General features: G+C 40.9%; 1 protein-coding gene across 4 annotated transcripts in view; it reads right to left on the reverse strand.

The window, feature by feature from the left end:
• vcpip1 (valosin containing protein (p97)/p47 complex interacting protein 1) overlaps positions 1 to 20,950 on the reverse strand; it is a 33,943-nt gene that overhangs the window by 9,951 nt on the left and 3,042 nt on the right. For all 4 annotated transcript variants that reach the window (XR_008723325.1, XM_055634400.1, XM_055634401.1 and 1 more), the window contains exons 2-3: positions 6,209 to 6,295; positions 2,460 to 3,407 (exon numbers count right to left, since the gene is read on the reverse strand). Coding sequence is in view for 3 of the 4 variants with exons in the window: in XM_055634400.1 (XP_055490375.1) it covers positions 2,491 to 3,407; positions 6,209 to 6,295 (1,004 nt within the window). In the remaining variant the exon portion in view is untranslated. The remainder of the gene's footprint in view (positions 1 to 2,459; positions 3,408 to 6,208; positions 6,296 to 20,950) is intronic.

The following is a 20,950-nucleotide window of genomic DNA, read 5'->3' on the forward strand; positions in this document are numbered from 1 at the left end:
TCTGTATTATTCCCAGAAATACCTGCCATTGTTGTTCCACTGTCATCCCTGCTAGGATATTTTTCCAGTCAACTTTGGCCAGCTCCTCATGGCGCCATAGGCAAACAGGCTGACCAAACTGCCCACCTAAGCTAGTGCCGCATCCCTCTAAATCTTTCTTATTCATGTACCTGTTAAAATTACCTTTAAAAGTTGGTATTCTGCTTGTCTCACCCACTATATACCATCTCCTCAGGTTCCTATTAAATCTTTCCCCCTCACCTTCAACCTATGCCCTTGACTTCTTGATTCCCAAACCCTGGAAAAAAGATGCGTGTGTTCATCCTATTTATGTCCCTGATGATTTTATACAGCTCTAGAAGATCACCCCTTAATCTCCTGTTTCCTGAGTACTGGCAACATCCTCGTAAATCCCTTTGGCACTCTTTGCAGGTGAATAGCATTTTTCTTATAGCAAGGGTGACAAAAGCAGAGGACAAAACTCCAACTGCAGCCTCACCAACATCTTGTACAACATAATAACCCAACCTCCACCTCAATGCCCTTAATGATTAAGGCCAGCATGCCAAATCCTTCTTTAGCATCCTGTATACCTGTGACACCTTTCAAGGAAAAATGTAGTTGTATTCCTAGGTCCCTCTGTACTATACACTCACCAGGGTTCTGCCATTCACTTTGAAAGTCCTCCCCTGATTTTTACTTCCTAAAATGCAATGCACTTATTGGAAGTAAACTCCATTTGCCCTTCCTCAGCTTACTTATCTAGTTAATCAAGATCCCATTGTAATTCTTGATAACATTCTAGAATACCACCTATTTTATTCTTCCTACATTCGCATCAGCTCATTCCAGAAACTACCAATCACCTACACACAAGGGGCAATTTATAGTAGCCAATTAATCTTCTGAGCAGCACGTCTTTGGAATGGGTGGGTGGGGGAGAAACTAAACCTAGGTTGTCATATAGAGAACATGCAAACTCTGCATTGTCAGCACCCAAGGTCAGGAGTGCACCCAGGTCACCGGAACTTCAAAGCAGCAGTTTTATTAGCTGTAGCATAGTGCTGCCACCTCACAGTTCAAATGAAGGGAGGATAAGGACACATACATATACATATATACACACACACACATATATACACACACATACATATATATAGACACACACACACATATATATACATATACACACACACATGTATATACATATATATATATATATACACACTATAACAGTATTTTTAGTTCTTATGTTCCCTTTCTAGTTTCTCTTTCAGCTTACAGAATACATTTGTAACGAGCTTCGATCACAATGGCAGGCAGTGACTAGTGGGGTACCGCAAGGCTCAGTGCTGGGACCCCAGCTATTTACAATATATATTAATTATCTGGATGAGGGAATTGAAGGCAATATCTCCAAGTTTGCGGATGACACTAAGCTGGGGGGCAGTGTTAGCTGTGAGGAGGATGCTAGGAGACTGCAAGGTGACTTGGATAGGCTGGGTGAGTGGGCAAATGTTTGGCAGATGCCGTATAATGTGGATAAATGTGAGGTTATCCATTTTGGTGGCAAAAACAGGAAAGCAGACTATTATCTAAATGGTGGCCGATTGGGAAAGGGGTAGATGCAGCGAGACCTGGGTGTCATGGTACACCAGTCATTGAAGGTAGGCATGCAGGTGCAGCAGGCAGTAAAGAAAGCGAATGGTATGTTAGCTTTCATTGCAAAAGGATTTGAGTATAGGAGCAGGGAGGTTCTACTGCAGTTGTACAAGGTCTTGGTGAGACCACACCTGGAGTATTGCGTACAGTTTTGGTCTCCAAATCTGAGGAAGGACATTATTGCCATAGAGGGAGTGCAGAGACGGTTCACCAGACTGATTCCTGGGATGTCAGGACTGTCTTATGAAGAAAGACTGGATAGACTTGGTTTATACTCTCTAGAATTTAGGAGATTGAGAGGGGATCTTATAGAAACTTACAAAATTCTTAAGGGGTTGGACAGGCTAGATGCAGGAAGATTGTTCCCGATGTTAGGGAAGTCCAGGACAAGGGGTCACAGCTTAAGGATAAGGGGGAAATCCTTTAAAACCGAGATGAGAAGAACTTTTTTCACACAGAGAGTGGTGAATCTCTGGAACTCTCTGCCACATAGGGTAGTTGAGGCCAGTTCATTGGCTATATTTAAGAGGGAGTTAGATGTGGCCCTTGTGGCTAAGGGAATCAGGGGGTATGGAGAGAAGGCAGGTACGGGATACTGAGTTGGATGATCAGCCATGATCATATTGAATGGCGGTGCATGCTCGAAGGACCGAATGGCCTACTCCTGCACCTAATTTCTATGTTTCTATAGTTGCTCCAAAACATTTATTACTTTTATTCCTTGTACTCTGGCACAATAACATTTCTGCTGTTGTAAATAACTTACAATAACTTGTAATCATTTTATAGAGACTCACCACGCTTTATAATATCCATTTCGATATGAAATCAAGAATGATCCATGGGTTCTACGGTTCCTTCTATTTCCTGACTATCCATTTCTTCAAGGTCTTCATTCAAAAGGGTTGAATCTTGTACCTTGCATGATGGTATAGATGAATAAGATAAGAGTTCCACACCAGTTGTTGTTTCCATACCTAAATTTTCATTATCACCTACTTGTGGAGTGCCTGGTTCTTGCTGCGGGGCATCCGTTTGAGGACCTTCAGTTCTTGTTACTAATGGGACAGAGGAAGTTGTGTATTGCATCTTTGTTTCATGAATATCACTAGGAATTGATTCTTCTGCACTCTGATCCCTCAAGTGTTTATCCATGGAAGCTTGAATAGAAGATACCATCTCCTGTAACTTCTTACGTTGTGCTTCAACTAAATTGGGATCAAGTTGCCTACCATCACGCATTGTTACAAAACCAGGCGCCATTCGTATTAGCTGACTATCTCCACCACTGGATTTTGGTGGGGAAGCCTCTTGCTTAGCACTTGACTTTCCAATAGCACAATTAAGGTCTGTTGCTGAGGAAGTGCCTGTACTTTGTTTTCTATGCATCTGCATTTCCCTGCTATGCCTCTGCTCCAACTGTGGGCTACTTGAAGCAGTCCCTAGGGAATGGCCTTTTCCTTGGAAAGCTGTGACATTTGGCATTTGTTCAGACTTTTTTCGCACTACTCCTCCACTTCCAAGTTTCATCCCTCCATGCGAGGAAGGACTTCCCTCTCTACTTCTTGGTCCTCCCTCAGATCGTAACTGACTTAATGCCTCTTTGATCATATTGTCAATGTCCGGGCCAATAGGGATATGTCCTGCTGGATCAATGCACAGCTCCAGTCTATTGTCTGTCCCATTATACACAAATGTTTTACCAGGAAGGTGTGGAAGTGTGAAGTGCTTGCCATTTGCCAAACCTAAGTACAAGAATGAATAGCAAAAATAAAATATTAGTATCTGTTTTTAATTTTAAAAAGAGGTATTATGATTTTCTTTAAGTAATTGCTTTCCCATTCAAGAAAAGCGGGATATATTTGGTAGAAGTGCACTGTCATGTGTGTTTCAAAGCAGCATATGACTTAAGTGTCAATGGATCTGCTAAGAACTATAGGTTGCAAATAATGGCAAACCTATTTTGCACACAAATACCAATTCAAACATTTATATTTACCAGGGTTTACAGACACGTGAAAGTGCTCTGGCCTTGCTTTCATAAATCTGCAGCAAACAAATGGTTTGATCCAGCTGCATCACATAAAACTGCAGTTGCTGGAATCTTGAGCAAAGTGCAATGTGCAGGAGGAGCTCAGCGGAACACGCAGCATCTGTGGAGGGAACAGTCATCAGTCTGACGTCGTGTTTCAACCTGAAACATTGCCTGTCCAGTCCCCCATCTGATGCTGCCTGACCCACTGAGTTCCATCAGCACTTTGTTTTTCCACATAAAATATTATCAGACTCAACTGTGCTGTTACTTCTGTATTACTGCTGAAGTTGCAGCAGCAACAGCAGGGTATGAACAGCTCCTAGAAAATCCCAGCCAATATTTCCCGCTTTTCTGAAATTTAAATGTTTTATTTGAAAGTTAACTGACAAATTCTCAAATTATCCAGTTTGTTTGCAAGATTAAAAAGACACAACTTAAAAGACATGCAAAATGTACAATTAAATTGTTTTTAAGAAATAATAGTTTGGAATTTTGAGATAAATGAAAGCAGCTGCAGGCATATGCATTGCATGTCATAAGTGTCGAAAGTTTCTCACACAAGTGCTCAAAGACAGTTTAATCATGAAAAATAATATTGTTAAATAAACTTTAATTACTTCATGGAATAAACACTATTTAAGACATTAAAACTCTAATCTGGTATGGGAAGTAAGAAATACATTTTTCTTCCAAAGTTTACTGATTACATTTGTTTATTTTTATTAGCCTTTTTTCTAGTAGTTACTCAATATTGATGTGTTTTCCCACCATTTTCTTTGCTTCCAAATTTACTATTACCCAACTTTTGGACTCATATTTTGCTGCTTCACATTGAGCCGAGTTGTTATGGCTGGACCATGGCAGAAAGCAATTGTGCTCATACAGAATACATTTGAAATAATATAATTAAGTCTGGGCTAAAAGAACGGGGCATGGGTTGGCTTGTGGAAGTTAAAAACAAAAATGCAAAATCTAAAAACTTTTAAACCATTCAAAGTAAAGACAACTTTAAAGATACAATTAAATAAAAAAATTCTGAAAGCACCATTATGAAAAAGAACATACTGTTCATTTTAATAAACTTTACACATGAAAGTAGGCCTTGAAAAGGTGCTAGGTTATACTTCAACAAAATAATCATTAATGAAATTAATAAACTGGCCACCCATGACACCCATTGTACTAATAATTAATTTATAAAACTACATGGGAGTCAAGATTGATTTCAGCTTTTACTAAGTAAAATGCTATTTTAATTACATAATATTTTACTGATAATAAAAGGTAGAAACTGGCATATTAAGTAGCAAAGAAGGAAAATAAAGACAGAAGATGAACAGTCTAAAAAAGTCTTGGACCTAAAGATAGAGCAAAAACTGGTGCATTATGGATTGGTGAAATTAAAATCAGATACACTTGAAATAAACTAATGAAATTAAAGCTGAAAATACAAACTAAATAATACTTACGGGAGGCATTAGTGATTTCAAGAAATTGAAATATTAAAAATACATCAGCCTTACATTGAGTAAAGATCTCTAACCATTCTACACAAGAAAATGAATGGGCTCTGGAAAGATATGGGCAATTCAAAAGAGCTCTGAGGTTTGAAGTAGACTATATTTTACAGATATAAATTCATAATGCAAATGTAGTGGATGTTGTGTTTGCATGATGGCAAATCATGCACATGCAAGCTTGTTAATTAAAATTATAACACGTGGTATCCAAATGAATGCATGAACAAATTTAGTACAGCCAACAAAACAGGGTCTTGTGATCAATGGTTATTTTTAAAACTGGACCAATGTCAACTTCTAGGAGTAAACATTTGAAACTTACCAAAGTATTAGCATCCCAACAAACCAAAAGAAGTAAAGTGCAAGGTTAACTCAGAGGAGAATGACACGAGGCATACATGAATATATCCAGCTTGGAGTGACCTAAACTTGAAGGACATTAAGACTATAATTTTTTTTTAACCATGTCACTTAAAAAAAGTACTTATTTTCCATTTTAGAAAGTTTGCATGTTTTTTTTTCAATCCAGTAAAGAGCTGCATAGGTTCAAGATGAAAGGGACAATATTTAATAGGAATCTGAGGGGGTAACTTTTTCACACAAAGGGTGGTGGGTGTATCGAACAAGCTGCCAGATGAGGTAGTCGAGGCTGGGACTATCCCAACATTTAAAAACAATTAGACAGGTACATGGATAGGACAGGTTTGGAGGGATATGGACCAAGCACAGGCAGGTGGAACTAGTGTAGCTGGGACATGTTGGACAGTGTGGGCAAGTTGGTCAAAGGGCCTGTATCCATACTGTATCACTCTATGACCATGTGATGCAGCTTTTGAAGCAGCATAAAGCTTTAAACATTAACTGATAATGCAGACGTTTTTCAGCAAATATTCATGTTCAGATACATCTTTGTTATGTTGCACTTGGAAAAATATTTTCCTCCTTACTGAGGATTGTACAGTGATGAAAACTGCAATGAGACTCAACTTACCCACATCTTTCTTCATTGCATTATAGAACACTCCACCTTCTTCAAATAAGTATGGTAGCTTTTTTGCATACGACCAAACATCCTCCCCTACACATTGCAAAGAAGAAGTTATAGTTCAAAGCAACTGAACAATTGTACCAATAAATTATTTGCTTTACCATTTTGTAATTAGAGATAAGAATACAATAATGAATAAAACCATCAGCAATTAATCTGAAACCAAAATATTTTTAAAATAATTTTTCACTCATGCATTGTTAATTTTCATCTATTGGAATGGAAAGTTTTAACCAGAAAATTAGATTGATAGCCCAACCTCAGGCCCCCACCAAAATACTCAAAGCAGACAGAAGGAAATGAGCAGAAATAGTTTGATTTATTTGCCCAGGGATATCGATTACGTTTTATGTCCAACTTGGTTAAACCTGCTTACAAAAATAAAAGTGGAAATGTAAATCACATTGCATCTACTACATAATAATCAAAGCCATTTGAAAAATAAATAAATCTCAGTAGCAAGTGTTATAAGATTTAGTTAGACATTCCGACCCATCAGAGAACAATTTTCAACAATGCAATAAATAAACTGCAAATATGTAGAGAAATGTTAAATTGTGAATTATGTACTATGATTGATATTTTAATCACCGAGCAATTTTACCACTAAATTGATCTATACAAAGAATTACAAATGGGTTCACTGGGAAAAATTACTTGGGCAACCAAGTCTACACTTTCTGAGAAAGAGCTATTCAGGCTGATCCTCCTGCGCACCTCAGCCTATAACCCTGCAGGTTAAGTTCTACCAACAATGTTCTACTTCCACCATCCAAAACAATTGAGTGTTCCACTTCAAAATTGTCCTCAAGTTCTCTGTAATCCTATTACTGCTTAACAAGTCAAAATAACCCTGTCTAGAGAATTGCATCCTTCCTCTAGTCTACACAGATGAGATTTTATAACATTATATATCACATGTAAGTTTGTTGTAAATGAAACAATCATAGTGAACCCATAAATAAACTCCAACACTAGCATCCTTGTAAAACTCATCTGTGCTTTTTCCAATAGATATCACACCCTTCCTGTAAATGACCTAAAAACTTAGCTGGAGGAACTCGGCGTGTAAGGCAGCATCTATGGAGAGAAGGAATAGGCGACGTTTCGGGTCGAGCCCCTTCTTAGCAGGACTTGGTAGCCTAATCAAGGTTTTATACAATTCAAGCAAAAACCTCTAACCTTACAATGGCAATGAAGGAAAGTATCCCATACACCTTCTTAACCACTGTAATTTAACAGTCATGCAATATTCAGGGATCAGTAGACAGAAAGTCCCGGATCCCTCCATTTTCCCACATTGTTTTAGTAGCCTACTTTTGTCTTTTTAATTCCAAATACTTTTCCCTTCAAAATTATTTGGTTTAAAATATATTTCCTTGCTTTTCCACACATTAGGAATATCAATTTGATAACTGTCTGGTCCATGTTTATCCTACTTATTATCAAACATGCATTCAATTTTTAAGTCACATCTTCATTCAATTCTAACTTTAGCAGTTGCCTTTATGGAATTAGTATGTTCTTTCCACAAGCACATTGGTTTCCCCTCACCTCCCAAAGATGTGCGAGTTGGTAGGTTAATTGGCCACTAATGTGCACGCGAGTGGCAGAATCTAAGGGAACTTGAAAAGAATGTGGGAGGAATTTAAAATAAAACCTGGGATTAATACAGGATTAGTGTAAAAAAAAAGGTTAATGATTGATGCAGACTTGATAGGCTGAAGCCAATTTTTTCAGTGCTAAATCTCTTTCTATGAGGTAAACCAACACATCTATCTGTCAGTTTCACGTAGAGTATCCAAGAATTCAAGTCCAGTTCTATTGTTTGTAACAAGCTCAGTAGTGAATATAGCCAGGGTTCCAGTTAAGTGGATATCAAAGTTGTTCATCTTAAACATTGCGTCTTCACAATTTGTACTTTGGTACATTTTCTTCAATACAAGTGAAGAAACGCAGTACATTATTACTGATTTACAAAATAAATGTAACTAGTAATTTATTCACAAACTTAAACAGATGGGATCTTCTTATGTAGTCTAAGGCGTGTATTAGCTTTGGCCTGTATTTTAGGCAAAAATGTATAAATCTTTAGTTTAGTTTACCGAGGTCCAGTGAAAAGCTTTTGTTGCATGCTAACCAGTCAGCGGATAAAGAATACATGATTACAATCGAGCCATTCACAATGTACAGATACATGATAAGGGAATACTCACAGGATAATAAAAAATGATTAATAAAAATGTTAAATTTACGCCAATTAGTATGTACATCATAAAATAAAAATATATACAGGTACTGCAGGAAGCTTAGGAAGGAGTTTAAGCCAAACTGTTCAGCTTAATTGAAAGAAACAATCTCATATAACTATGTTGTGATTGCTTAATTTAGGACTTTAAATAGGAATCAGTAAACTTAGCTCATTATGTCCCCATTGCAACGAGGAATGTACAATATTTTAACTGTCACAGGTATATTTAGTCATTTGGTGCTTACATATTTTTTATTACAAACAACCAAAAAAAGACCACCAACAGAAAGATGCTGCTCACTATTATCAATGAACAATAGTAGCTGAAATGTGTTTTGGCCTAGTGACTATAGGCTATGGAATATGCATTTATGCATGCACTGCACTTCTAGGATCTTCAGCATTGCCTCAGCAAGATCAAACACACAGCGAAACGTTCTGCCATCACCAAGTTCTTAAACTAAACAGCATTACCATGTTGCTGCAATATATTTAATACATGCAACAGATTTCCACTGGAAGGCCACGTTATACATTTTCCTAGCACCTACATTCTTCATTCCACCAAATTTACCTTCTGATTCCGAGCCAATCACCCAACCAACTCAGCCGCAAAGACAAGAGGCAAGGCTATGAATGTCAACAGGGCCTTGAATGTCCTTACGTAGGTCAATGGGTAGACTAGAAATAGTACCATCCACAAAGCTCCTTTGAAACATTTCACAAATGACAAAACATTACCCCCACTTCTGCCATTCTTTTAAATTTGTCGATTTCTCAGAAATATTTGAAAACCATATTAAAAACAATTTAAAGTTACACGCAATAAATATACAAAATCTTTAATAAAAGCATAAAATCCAAACAAAAATAATTTTAAAACAAATGCTGCTTCTCATAATATACTTCTTTGCCAAAGCTCTACAATCCCTAAAATAATGGGCTCACTTATCCTATGGAGAGCAATAGCAGAATGATATTGGGAAACAATTGACATAACATAATTAACATGCTGACCATGCAACCCCACCAGGACAACAGACCTCGATGGTCAGATTAAGATCCCTGCACTTATAACTGGGACTTGAAAATGCCACCAAACTGGCGACGCTGTATACCTGCTGTATACTGACTCAGTGCACTACTGCAAAACACTTGTACTGTATCTGAGATACTAATCTAATATATATCTAAGTACTTATGTAAATGATACGTACTGAACTGTATTCAAAAATGAATTTCACTGTACATGTGACAAATAAAGTATAAAGTAAAGTACCACCTCCAATCCTAAACTAACTCCTGCAATATTGAAAATATTACTTTCAATGTATGTGCATTGAGTTTTGTAGAAAGGCCAAATTGAAGCAACTTAATCTGCTCAATAAACAAATAGCAATATTTTTCAACTAATTAAACATTCAACATTTTATATTAACCAATTACATGCTTTTTCATGAATACAAATGACTGTATTAAATGGTGGATGTAAAAACAATAATGTATTGGGAGGAAAGATTCATCTGCAGATCTAAATTTATTTAACTAATGACACTTGACACTTTTTTCAATATTTACTGAAGAGTATTCCAAAAATTGCAACTATTAAGCCTCATTTTAATATTTATTTGGCCCAAATCTACGTAAAATTGACCTAATATTGGAAAAACCAAGGGTTTAATTAGAAAAGTAATTTAAAGAAACCCAGCAATCCCATTCAAGTAAACTTGCAAGTCTTATTAAATTATAAGTTGCAATGTTAGCTACTACCAGTTAAAAACAGGTGCATGACAATGTTAACCGTGTGCAGAAGATTCACACTTTAAACACAAGTTTATGCTGAGTTTTAACTAATCACACATTAAATACATCCTTGGGTAATTTATTAACCATGAACAAAATCTGATTTGAATCTTTACACTTGCAAAATTGAATGAATGTATCATTGTAATTTAACTATACCTCTGTATCAGCTATGGCTCGATGGCAGCATTCCTTTCCGAGGCATGTTGGCCTTCATTGGAGAAGATTTGAATATAGTTGTACAGGGCCCTGGTGACACCACACCTGGAGTATTGTGTACAGTTTTGGTCTCCTAATTTGAGGAAGGACATTCTAGTTGTTGAGGGAGTGCCGCGTACGTTCACCAAGTTAATTTCCGGGATGGCGGGACTGACATATGATGAAAGAATGGGTCAACTGGGCCTGTATTCACTTGAATTTAGGAGAGTGAGAGGGGATCCTATAGAAACATATAAAATTCTTAAGGGATTGGACAGGCTAGATGCAGGGAAAATGTTCCTCATGTTGGGGGAAGTCCAGAACCAGGGATCACAGGTTAAGAATAAGGGGTAGGCCATTTAGGACTGAGATGAGGAAAAACGTTTTCACCCAGTTGTGAATCTGTGGAATTCTCTGCCACAGAAGGCAATAGAGGCTAATTCACTGGATGTTTTCAAGAGAGAGTTAGATTTAGCTCTTAGAGCTAACGGATTCAACGGAAATGGGGAAAAAGCAGGAAGGGAGCACTGATCTAGAATGATTAGCCATGATCATACTGAATGGCGGTGCTGGCTTGAATGGCCTACACCTGCGCCTATTTTCTATGTTTCTAAAAGGAGGAGGATTCAAATCCCACTCCAATAACTCGAGTAAAGGCTGGACTGACATTTCAGCACTGCACCAAGAGGCACTGTACTTCTGGAGGTCTTGCCTTTGAAAAATACACCGCACCAAGCACAGGCATTCAAGATAAATAGCTTACAATGCTACATGATTCTACAAATTTAATAAATATTCCCTCATTATTTTAAGTTACTGATATTCATATACTTTTTAATGTATATGTGAAGAAAAATAGGCCGAAAAACCGGGCATTCCATCTGAGCTCAACCCATGTCTGTAGGCCTTGATACAGATGCACAAATCCAATTGTTGGGAGTCTCTCAAAGACAGAGTAAGGCAATGAGACACTGCAAAACCTCCATGGCAATCAGGTATATTGTTGAGGCTCCATCCACAGAAAACTCTGGCAGTATTTGATGGAAACAGGGACGGACCCAGCTTGAGGGGACCATCGTGAGGGAGGTGGGGGGACCATCCTGAGGGGGGGAGGTGTAGGACGATAGACAATGGGGGGGGGGGGGGGGGGGGGGGGGGGGGGGGGGGGGGGGGGGACCGAGAAAGGGGAATGGGGGGACTCAGCGGGGGGGAACTGTTAGGGCAGGGGGGGAAACAAAAGGGGGAGCCGGCCGGCGTGCTTTATAACTTTGTCAGCACCGTAGTTGGCTGCTATTGTATACATTGGGTATGCAAGCAAAGTGACAATAAAGTATTCCTATTCCTGTGATGAGTCCACTTTGACTTGAGCTATAGAGCAGATGTCCAACTTGGGCCAGACAAGCTCATGACATACTTAAGGCTCTGGTTGCCTATGACTCGTTATTATGCCATCAAACACAGCAATAAATAAATTACAGAAGCATAACAATAATCTAAGGGGCAAAGAGGAGGGAAGAGTTTTTGACGATTGAGAGAACTTTCTTGATCAGCCTGTTTCTGACCCAATGAGAATACCAATATTAGTTCAAGTCCAAGTTCAAGTGAGTTTATTGTCATGTGGCCCTGTATAGGACAATGAAATTCTTGCTTTGCTTCAGCACACAGAACATAGTAGGCATTTACTACAAAACAGATAAGTGTGTCCATATACAGGTGCACAACCTTTTATCCGAAATTCCGGAAACCGAAAAGCTCCGAAAATCGGACATTTTCGGTCCTGGAAAAAAGGGAGGGTATATTGCCCGGGAGAGTAGGAATCCCTAGACCTAGTACAGTGAGCGTCCACCGAGGGTCGCCCGGAGAGGTTCCGCGGTCACCTCTCCGGGTGACCCTCGGTGAACGCTCACTGAACTAGGTCTAGGGATTCACAAAAATGCTGGAGAAACTCCGCGGGTGCAGCAGCATCTATGGAGCGAAGGAAATAGGTAACGCTTCGGGCCGAAACCCTTCCTCAGACTGCCCTATCAGTCCCCCCTATCAGTCTGAGGAAGGGTTTCGGCAAAGGGAGGGGAGAGAAGGGAAAAGAGAGAGGAAGGATCTGCCGGACATGCTGTGTTTGTGTGTGTGTTTGTTTGGCGGAGTCTGAGGGGAGAAACGCCGACACTAAGAGCGAACGAACGCGCGGACAGAATGGACAAAAGCAACGATCATAGGTCAGAATAGGTGACCAAAGGTGACATTTCGGGTCGAGACCCCTCTTCTGACTGACTCAGGGGAAAGAGGAGAAAGAGCTATGGACAGTACTAAGGACAAGTGAATGGAAGATATGCCGATATCTCCCGTTTCCCTTGACTATCAGTCTGAAGAAGGGTCTCGACCCGAAATGTCTACCAACGCCGCTCTATGAACGTTGCTTTCGTCCTTTCGTCCTCCTGTCCACGCTTTCGCTCGCTCTTGGTGCCGGCGCTCCTCCCCTCATGGCAGCTATTGAAAAAGTCGACCCGAAATATCACCTATTTCCTCCTATTATCACATATTCCTCATCAGAGATGCAGCCTGATTCGCTGATTTACTCCAGCCTTTTGTGTCTGTCTTCGGTTTAATCAGCATCTGCAGTATGTGCCGTTTAAAAAGTACAAGGCATGTGCCGTTTAAAAAGGAAGTGGTAAAAAACATTTAAAACATTTAATAACACTTAAACTGTTCCCCCGCAACGCTGCGAGAGGCATAACTGAAGTCGGGTCGGGGTTACTGAAATGAGGGAGGTTACGCTCCGGTGCGGACTACGTGTCAGTTTATTGTATTTCGCAGGAGTGGACCATCTAGCGCGGGGCCCCCTTAGGCGCGGGGCCCAATTGGGAGAAATAGGTCCTATCGGCTAAAGGCCGGCCCTGACCGGGATCGAGGCACAAACTCGCGGCCACGAGCCGAGCACTTTAGCACTGAGCCACATGCTAAAATCTACGCTAAAAACCTTCCGTTCGGAAAACCGAAAAATCCCGAAATCCGAGAAGTGTCTGGTCCCAAGGCTTTCAGATAAAAGGTTGTGCACCTGTACCATGATATAAATATATACACACATGAATAAATAAACTGATAAAGTGCAAATAACAGATAATGGTTATTACTAATCAGAGTTTTGTCCGAGCCAGGTTTAATAGCCTGATGGCTGTGGGGAAGTAGCTATTCCTGAACCTGGTTGTTGCAGTCTTCAGGCTCCTGTACCTTCTACCTGAAGGTAGCAGGGAGATGGGTGTGTGGCCAGGATGGTGTGGGTCTTTGATGATACTGCCAGCCTTTTTGAGGCAGTGACTGTGATAAATCCCCTCGATGGAAGGAAGGTCAGAGCTCATGATGGACTGGGCAGTGTTTACTACTTTTTGTAGTCTTTTCCTCTCCAGGGCGCTCAAATTGCCGAACCACTATTATTGCACTTGAGTCTCAGTAAGGAGCTGTCATTTCATCCAGAGGTTTAGACCAGCAATAGAAAAATGATATTCACCATTTCCAGATAAGGTAGTCCGATGTAACATGGCCAATTTTAATGGAGTGATAACAGGTTTGATCGAGGTAAACTATGACCAATCCTTGTCAGGTAAATCTGTAATTGAACAGTGTTTAAAATAGAGATGTCTGTGTATATTGTCACAAGGGAGAAAGGCAAAGAAATTAAAAGCAATGCTGGATGGATGACCAAAAAGGATGGCAACTAAAATGAATCAGAAGGGGGCAAAAGGCGCAAACATAGGCAAACCCACTAATTCAGGAAGATCAGAGGAGAAGCAAAACTAAAATAAATGAGGAGAAAAGAGAGAGCATGAGAAAAACCTGGCAGCAATTATAACATGGAATCTCAAAGTTGTACAGGGTTGTGAACAGGAAAATAGTTGTGAGAGATGTTTGGGCTGAACAGAGATCAAAAATGAAATTTAAACATAGAAACATAGAAATTAGGTGCAGGAGTAGGCCATTCGGCCCTTCGAGCCTGCACCGCCATTCAATATGATCATGGCTGATCATCCAACTCAGTATCCCGTTCCTGCCTTCTCCCCATACCCCCTGATCCCCTTAGCCACATCTAACTCCCTCTTAAATATAGCCAATTAACTGGCCTCAACTACCCTCTGTGGCAGGGAGTTCCAGAGATTCACCACTCTCTGTGTGAAAAAAGTTCTTCTCATCTCGGTTTTAAAGGATTTCCCCCTTATCCTTAAGCTGTGACCCCTTGTCCTGGACTTCCCCAACATCGGGAACAATCTTCCTGCATCTAGCCTGTCCAACCCCTTAAGTATTTTGTAAGTTTCTATTAGATCCCCTCTCAATCTCCTAAATTCTAGAGAGTATAAACCAAGTCTATCCAGTCTTTCTTCATAAGACGGTCCTGACATCCCAGGAATCAGTCTGGTGAACCTTCTCTGCACTCCCTCTATGGCAATAATGTCCTTCCTCAGATTTGGTGACCAAAACTGTACGCAATACTCCAGGTGTGGTCTCACCAAGACCCTGTACAACTGCAGTAGAACCTCCCTGCTCCTATACTCAAATTCTTTTGCGATGAAAGCTAACATACCATTCGCTTTCTTTACTGCCTGCTGCACCTGCATGCCTACCTTCAATGACTGGTGTACCATGACACCCAGGTCTCGCTGCATCTCCCCCTTTCCCAATCGGCCACCATTTAGATAATAGTCTGCTTTCCCGTTTTTGCCACCAAAATGGATAACCTCACATTTATCCACATTATACTGCATCTGCCAAACATTTGCCCACTCACCCAGCCTATCCAAGTCACCTTGCAGTCTCCTAGCATCCTCCTCACAGCTAACACTGCCCCCCAGCTTAGTGTCATCCGCAAACTTGGAGATATTGCCTTCAATTCCCTCATCCAGATCATTAATATATATTGTAAATAGCTGGGGTCCCAGCACTGAGCCTTGCGGTACCCCACTAGTCACTGCCTGCCATTGTGAAAAGGACCCGTTTACTCCTACTCTTTGCTTCCTGTTTGTATACTAATCTCTTATGTGGGACCTTGTCAAAAGCGTTCTGGAAGTCCAGATACGCCACATCCACTGGTTCTCCCCTATCCACACTACTAGTTACATCCTCGAAAAATTCTATGAGATTCGTCAGACATGATTTACCTTTCGTAAATCCATGCTGACTTTGTCCAATGATTTCACCACTTTCCAAATGTGCTGCTATCCCTTCTTTAATAACTGACTCTAGCAGTTTCCCCACTACCGATGTTAGACTAACTGGTCTGTAATTCCCCGTTTTCTCTCTCCCTCCCTTCTTAAAAAGTGGGGTTACATTTGCTACCCGCCAATCCTCAGGAACTACTCCAGAATCTAAAGAGTTTTGAAAGATTATTACTAATGCATCCACTATTTCTGGAGCTACTTCCTTAAGTACTCTGGGATGCAGCCTATCTGGCCCTGGGGATTTATCGGCCTTTAATCCATTCAATTTCCCCAACACCACTTATTCAATTGGTCCGCCATATCCTTGTTCCCCATGATCAACTCACCTGTTTCTGACTGCAAGGGACCTACATTTGTTTTAACTAATCTCTTTCTTTTCACATATCTATAAAAACTTTTGCAGTCAGTTTTTATGTTCCCTGCCAGTTTTCTTTCATAATCTATTTTTCCTTTCCTAATTAAGCCCTTTGTCCTCCTCTGCTGGTCTCTGAATTTCTCCCAGTCCTCCGGTATGCTGCTTTTTCTGGCTAATTTGTACGCATCATCCTTCGCTTTGATACTATCCCTGATTTCCCTTGTTATCCACGGATGTACTACCTTCCCTGATTTATTCTTTTGCCAAACTGGGATGAACAATTTTTGTAGTTCATCCATGCAGTCTTTAAATGTCTTCCATTGCATATCCACCGTCAACCCTCTTAGAATTAATTGCCAGTCAATCTTGGCCAATTCACGTCTCATACCCTCAAAGTTACCTTTCTTTAAGTCCAGAACCATTGTTTCTGAATTAACAATGTCACTATCCATCCTAATGAAGAACTCAACCATATTATGGTCACTCTTGCCCAAGGGGGCACGTACAACAAGATTGCTAACTAACCCTTCCTCATTACTCAATACCCAGTCTAAAATAGCCTGCTCTCTCGTTGGTCCCTCTACATGTTGATTTAGATAACTATCCCGCATACATTCCAAGAAATCCTCTTCCTCAGCACCCCTGCCAATTTGATTCACCCAATCTATATGTAGATTGAAGTCACCCATTATAACTGTTTTGCCTTTGTCGCACGCATTTCTAATTTCCTGTTTGATACCATCTCCAACTTTGGAGGTAGAGGATATGGCTGGTCTTTACCAAAGAAGTCTGCTCAAACACCTGCTATATTACTTCAATAGGGAGCTTTTCTGGAAGAAGGAATGGGTGACGTTTCGAGTCGAGACCCTTAGTCTGAAGAAGGGTCTCGACTTGAAACGGCACCCATTCCTTTTCTCCAAAGATGCTGCCTGTGAGTTACTCCAACTTTTGTGTGTATTTTCAGTTTAAACCAGTACAGGTGCACAACCTTTTATCCGGTGTTCCGGAAACCGAAAAACTCCGAAAACCGGCCATTTTTTCCAGGATGTCGTCTGCACACCAAAGCTCGCGTTTGGCGCCAAACTTGACCCGAAACGACCCACGGTCAACCCAGGTCTGTACTACTGTAGCGGCTGCCTCCTCCCCGGAGACTGGGGAGACACTTAAACATCTGTAAATCATTGCTTAAATGTTAGTCAGTTAGTTTGGAGGGCTTTTATGTGAATGGGGGGTTGAAGGGGTAAACTTTAATTCTTAGTCCCCTACCTGGTCGGAGAGACGGGGAGTGGTCAATGCCTTACCGGGCGCCATGCAGTAAGCTCCGCAGCGCTGTGGGCGGTGGGGCTGCGGGCGGCGCCGGTTGTAGCTCTGACCCCGGCAACTCTACCCCTGGCTGCGAGGCGCTCCAAATCCAGCGCCGCCCGCGGCCGGACGCCCCCCACCCGAGCTCCGCAAATGTTGGGAGTCGGCAGCGTCGCAGCGCTGGGATACCAGCGGGAAGTGGGCAATGCCTTACCGGTTCGCCATGCGGTAAGCTCCAGGGCGCGGAGGCCGCCTTCTCCCAATATTCGCGGAGCTGGGGTGGGGGGCGTCCGACCGCGGGCGGCGCTGGATTTGGAGCGCCTCGTAGCCAGGGGTAGAGTTGCCGGGGTCGGAGCTCCAACAGGCGCCGCCCGCGGCCGGACAGAGCCCCCAGCTCCGCGATGTTGGGAGTCGCCGACCAGGTAGGGGACTAAGAATTAAAGTTTCCCCCTTCACCCACCACCACATAAAATCCCTCCAAACTAACTGACTAACATTTATGCAATGATTTGCAATGATTTACAATGATTCCCCGGTCTCCGGGGAGGAGGCAGTCGCTCCAGACTTTTCAAGCCGCCCGCGCTACCTACCTAATCTACGCTAAAAATCTTCCATTCGGAAATCGGAAAATGTCCGAAATCCGACAAGTGTCTGGTCCCAAGGCTTTCGGATAAAAGGTTGTGCACCTGTATTTGCAATTCCTTCCTACATATTACTTCCTTAATTTCATGAAGACAACAAGACCTAAACTCTTCTATAAATGCCCTTCTTAAATGCTAATTATTTTGCAGTAAATGTTTTAATATTTTATTCCTTAGGCAAATGTTCATTTTCTTGATTGTGCTTCAGTTCATTTGCTCAGTTGCAAAAGTGCAACTTTCAAGTTCCTGTCTCCACTGTATTTTCTCTATTTTTTTTCTTCAGTTTTTCTATTTTGGAAAAATAATTAACTACCTATATTTAGAATTCTGCCACTTTCTCCCCCCGCAGTGTTTGGACGACTCATTCATAATTTCAGTCCTCCTATATTGCCTTTCAAATGGAAAAGATAATTTAACATAAAAAATTAATATCTGTAATTATTTTCTTGGGGAAAGCAGGAGGAGACCAATACTTAACCAAACCCACAAGTCCATAATTATGAATAAAATGACCGCTGACAATGTGGCAAATCTTTGTGATCATATTTTAAAACTGAGAAACATTCTGTAACAAGAAATATTTTAACTGCAGGATTGGACTCCATAATGGCCTAGTGAGTAAAAGGATTGTGTAAGTTTGCACTAAAACAATTGCAACAGAGGATCCTAAGTCTGATTTATAATAAAAATTCCCTACTTGTGGGGCCAACATTAAAGGCCTAGATTTCTATTCCTGGCTACTATTCAGAAACCTCAGAATTGCACCCATATAAAAGAGGTGGAAAATAGCAACAGATTTAAATGTTTAAGTTTTGTTGTTTAAACTATTAAGTTTAATTAAACTTGTGGGTGAGCCATAACAGGAAATACAATTTCTGTAGCTGGCACATAACCACATGAATGAACTTAATGTCGTAATTATTTGTTGGGATCAGAAGGAAATTGAACTCTATGACACTATATTTTAGTCTGAAAATACTAAATGTGCTAAGCCATTGTCACCCAATTTCATGCAAAATGGACAATATTCTAAACAAAAGACAAACTGCTGGTGGTATTCAGCAGGTCAGGCAGCATGTGTCGTGAAATGGACGGACTTCTAATGCCAAAATACATGTCTAGTTATTCTAATCCAGAGACCTAACAAAATGTTTGTATTACTTATATAATTGAACTTTGAAGGATTGTTTACATAAAACAACAAAGATTGACAGATTTAGTTAACTAACATTATAGGTAAAAAAGTACAAGTAATAGAGCAGCTTTTAAGGATGTCCAGTTCTCAATATTGTATTTACAAAACACATCAATGAAGTTTACGTAGAGAGACTCTAAATTCATTTCTATTGAATGGAATTGAATAAATAAAACAATCAAATCTTAAGCAATTATTGGTTCATGTTCTATCCTACTACTTACGAAGCTAATTTTACATGAACGTTATGTAAAACGCCCACAAATAAGTTTTGGAAATCTTCAAAAGAAATGTAATTGTGGCTCCGAGATGTTACATCTAAGATGTTCTCATTCCTTAGAAATGGGGGTTCCCCTCTTCCATCATAGATGTGTCTCCTCGGCATCCCGCAGCTCCACTCTTGCTCTCCCTCTCCCAGTCACAACAGGGAAGGAGCCCCCCCCCCACCCCCACCCCAGTCCTCACCTTTCAGCCGTCGTATACAGCACATAATCCTCTGATATTTTCGCCATCTCCAACAGGATCCCACCACTAACCATATCTTCCCATCTCCACCCCTTTCCACTTTCTGCAGAGACCGTTCCCACCGCAACTCCCTGGTTAACTCATCACTACCCACCCAAACCACCCCCTCCCCAGGTACTTTCCCCTTCAATCGCAGGAGAAACAACACCTGTCCCTATCCCTCGACTCCGTCCAAGGACCCGACAGTCCTTTCAGGAGAGGCGGAGGTTCACTTGCACATACTCCAACCTCATCTACTGTATCCGCTGTTCCAGGTGTGGACTCCAATATATCAGCGAGACCAAGCTCAGTCTCAGCGATTGTTTCACTGAACAACTCCGTTCAGTACGCCTAGGACTACGCGATCTCCCGGTTGCTGAACACTTTAACTCCTCCTCCCATTCCCATATTGACCTTTCTGTCCTGGGCCTCCTCCATTGTCAGAGTGAGGCCCAACGCAAATTGGAAGAAACAGCACCTCACATTTCGCTTTGGCAATTTACATCTCAGCCGTATGAATTTCGGTTTTCTAACTTCAAGTAATTGCTTTTCCTCTCTCTCCGTCCCCCTCCCCCATCCTAGTTCTCCGACTAGTTTCACTGTCCTTCTGATTAATTTTACTGATTGTATGCCTCCTTGTCACTTTCCCCTCAGCTAATGAAGAACCATCCCACATTTCCTTATTTTCATCTGCTTTGATCTCTCGTTTTCACACTACACCCGCCATATCTCTAGACTCCCTCTCCTGACTCTGAAGAACGGTCTCGACCCAAAACGTCATCTATTCCTTCTCTCCAGAGATGCTGCCTGTCCCGCCGAGTTACTCCATCGTTTTGTGTCTATCTTTGGTGTATACCAGCATCTGCAGTTGCTTCCTACACACAATTGGGGCTTAAATGCATTTCAGTTAATCTTCTGTCCTCGTTGGCAAATGATGGTCGTATATTTGAGCCGGCAATGCATTTAATCAAATACAAATAACCCAGATATATTAAACTCCTGAATCTGTCCCTTGGTCTATCAAATGTCAATATTTTCCAATATGGTCAAAATGCTGCAATACTATTATGCTGGTCTTCCATCCTGATGCTTTGCACATAACATAATTTAATTAGATCAACTAACTAAGATTAATTAACTTGCAGGCTTCAACACATCATGGCAGTGATTGCCAAAAGTGAACTAGCTTCACTCATGCTAAATATACAGTTAAATAGTGTTGCAGCCCTGCA

Source organism: Leucoraja erinacea, chromosome 4 (genome assembly GCF_028641065.1).
Source record: "Leucoraja erinacea ecotype New England chromosome 4, Leri_hhj_1, whole genome shotgun sequence".
Taxonomy (NCBI): domain Eukaryota; kingdom Metazoa; phylum Chordata; class Chondrichthyes; order Rajiformes; family Rajidae; genus Leucoraja; species Leucoraja erinaceus.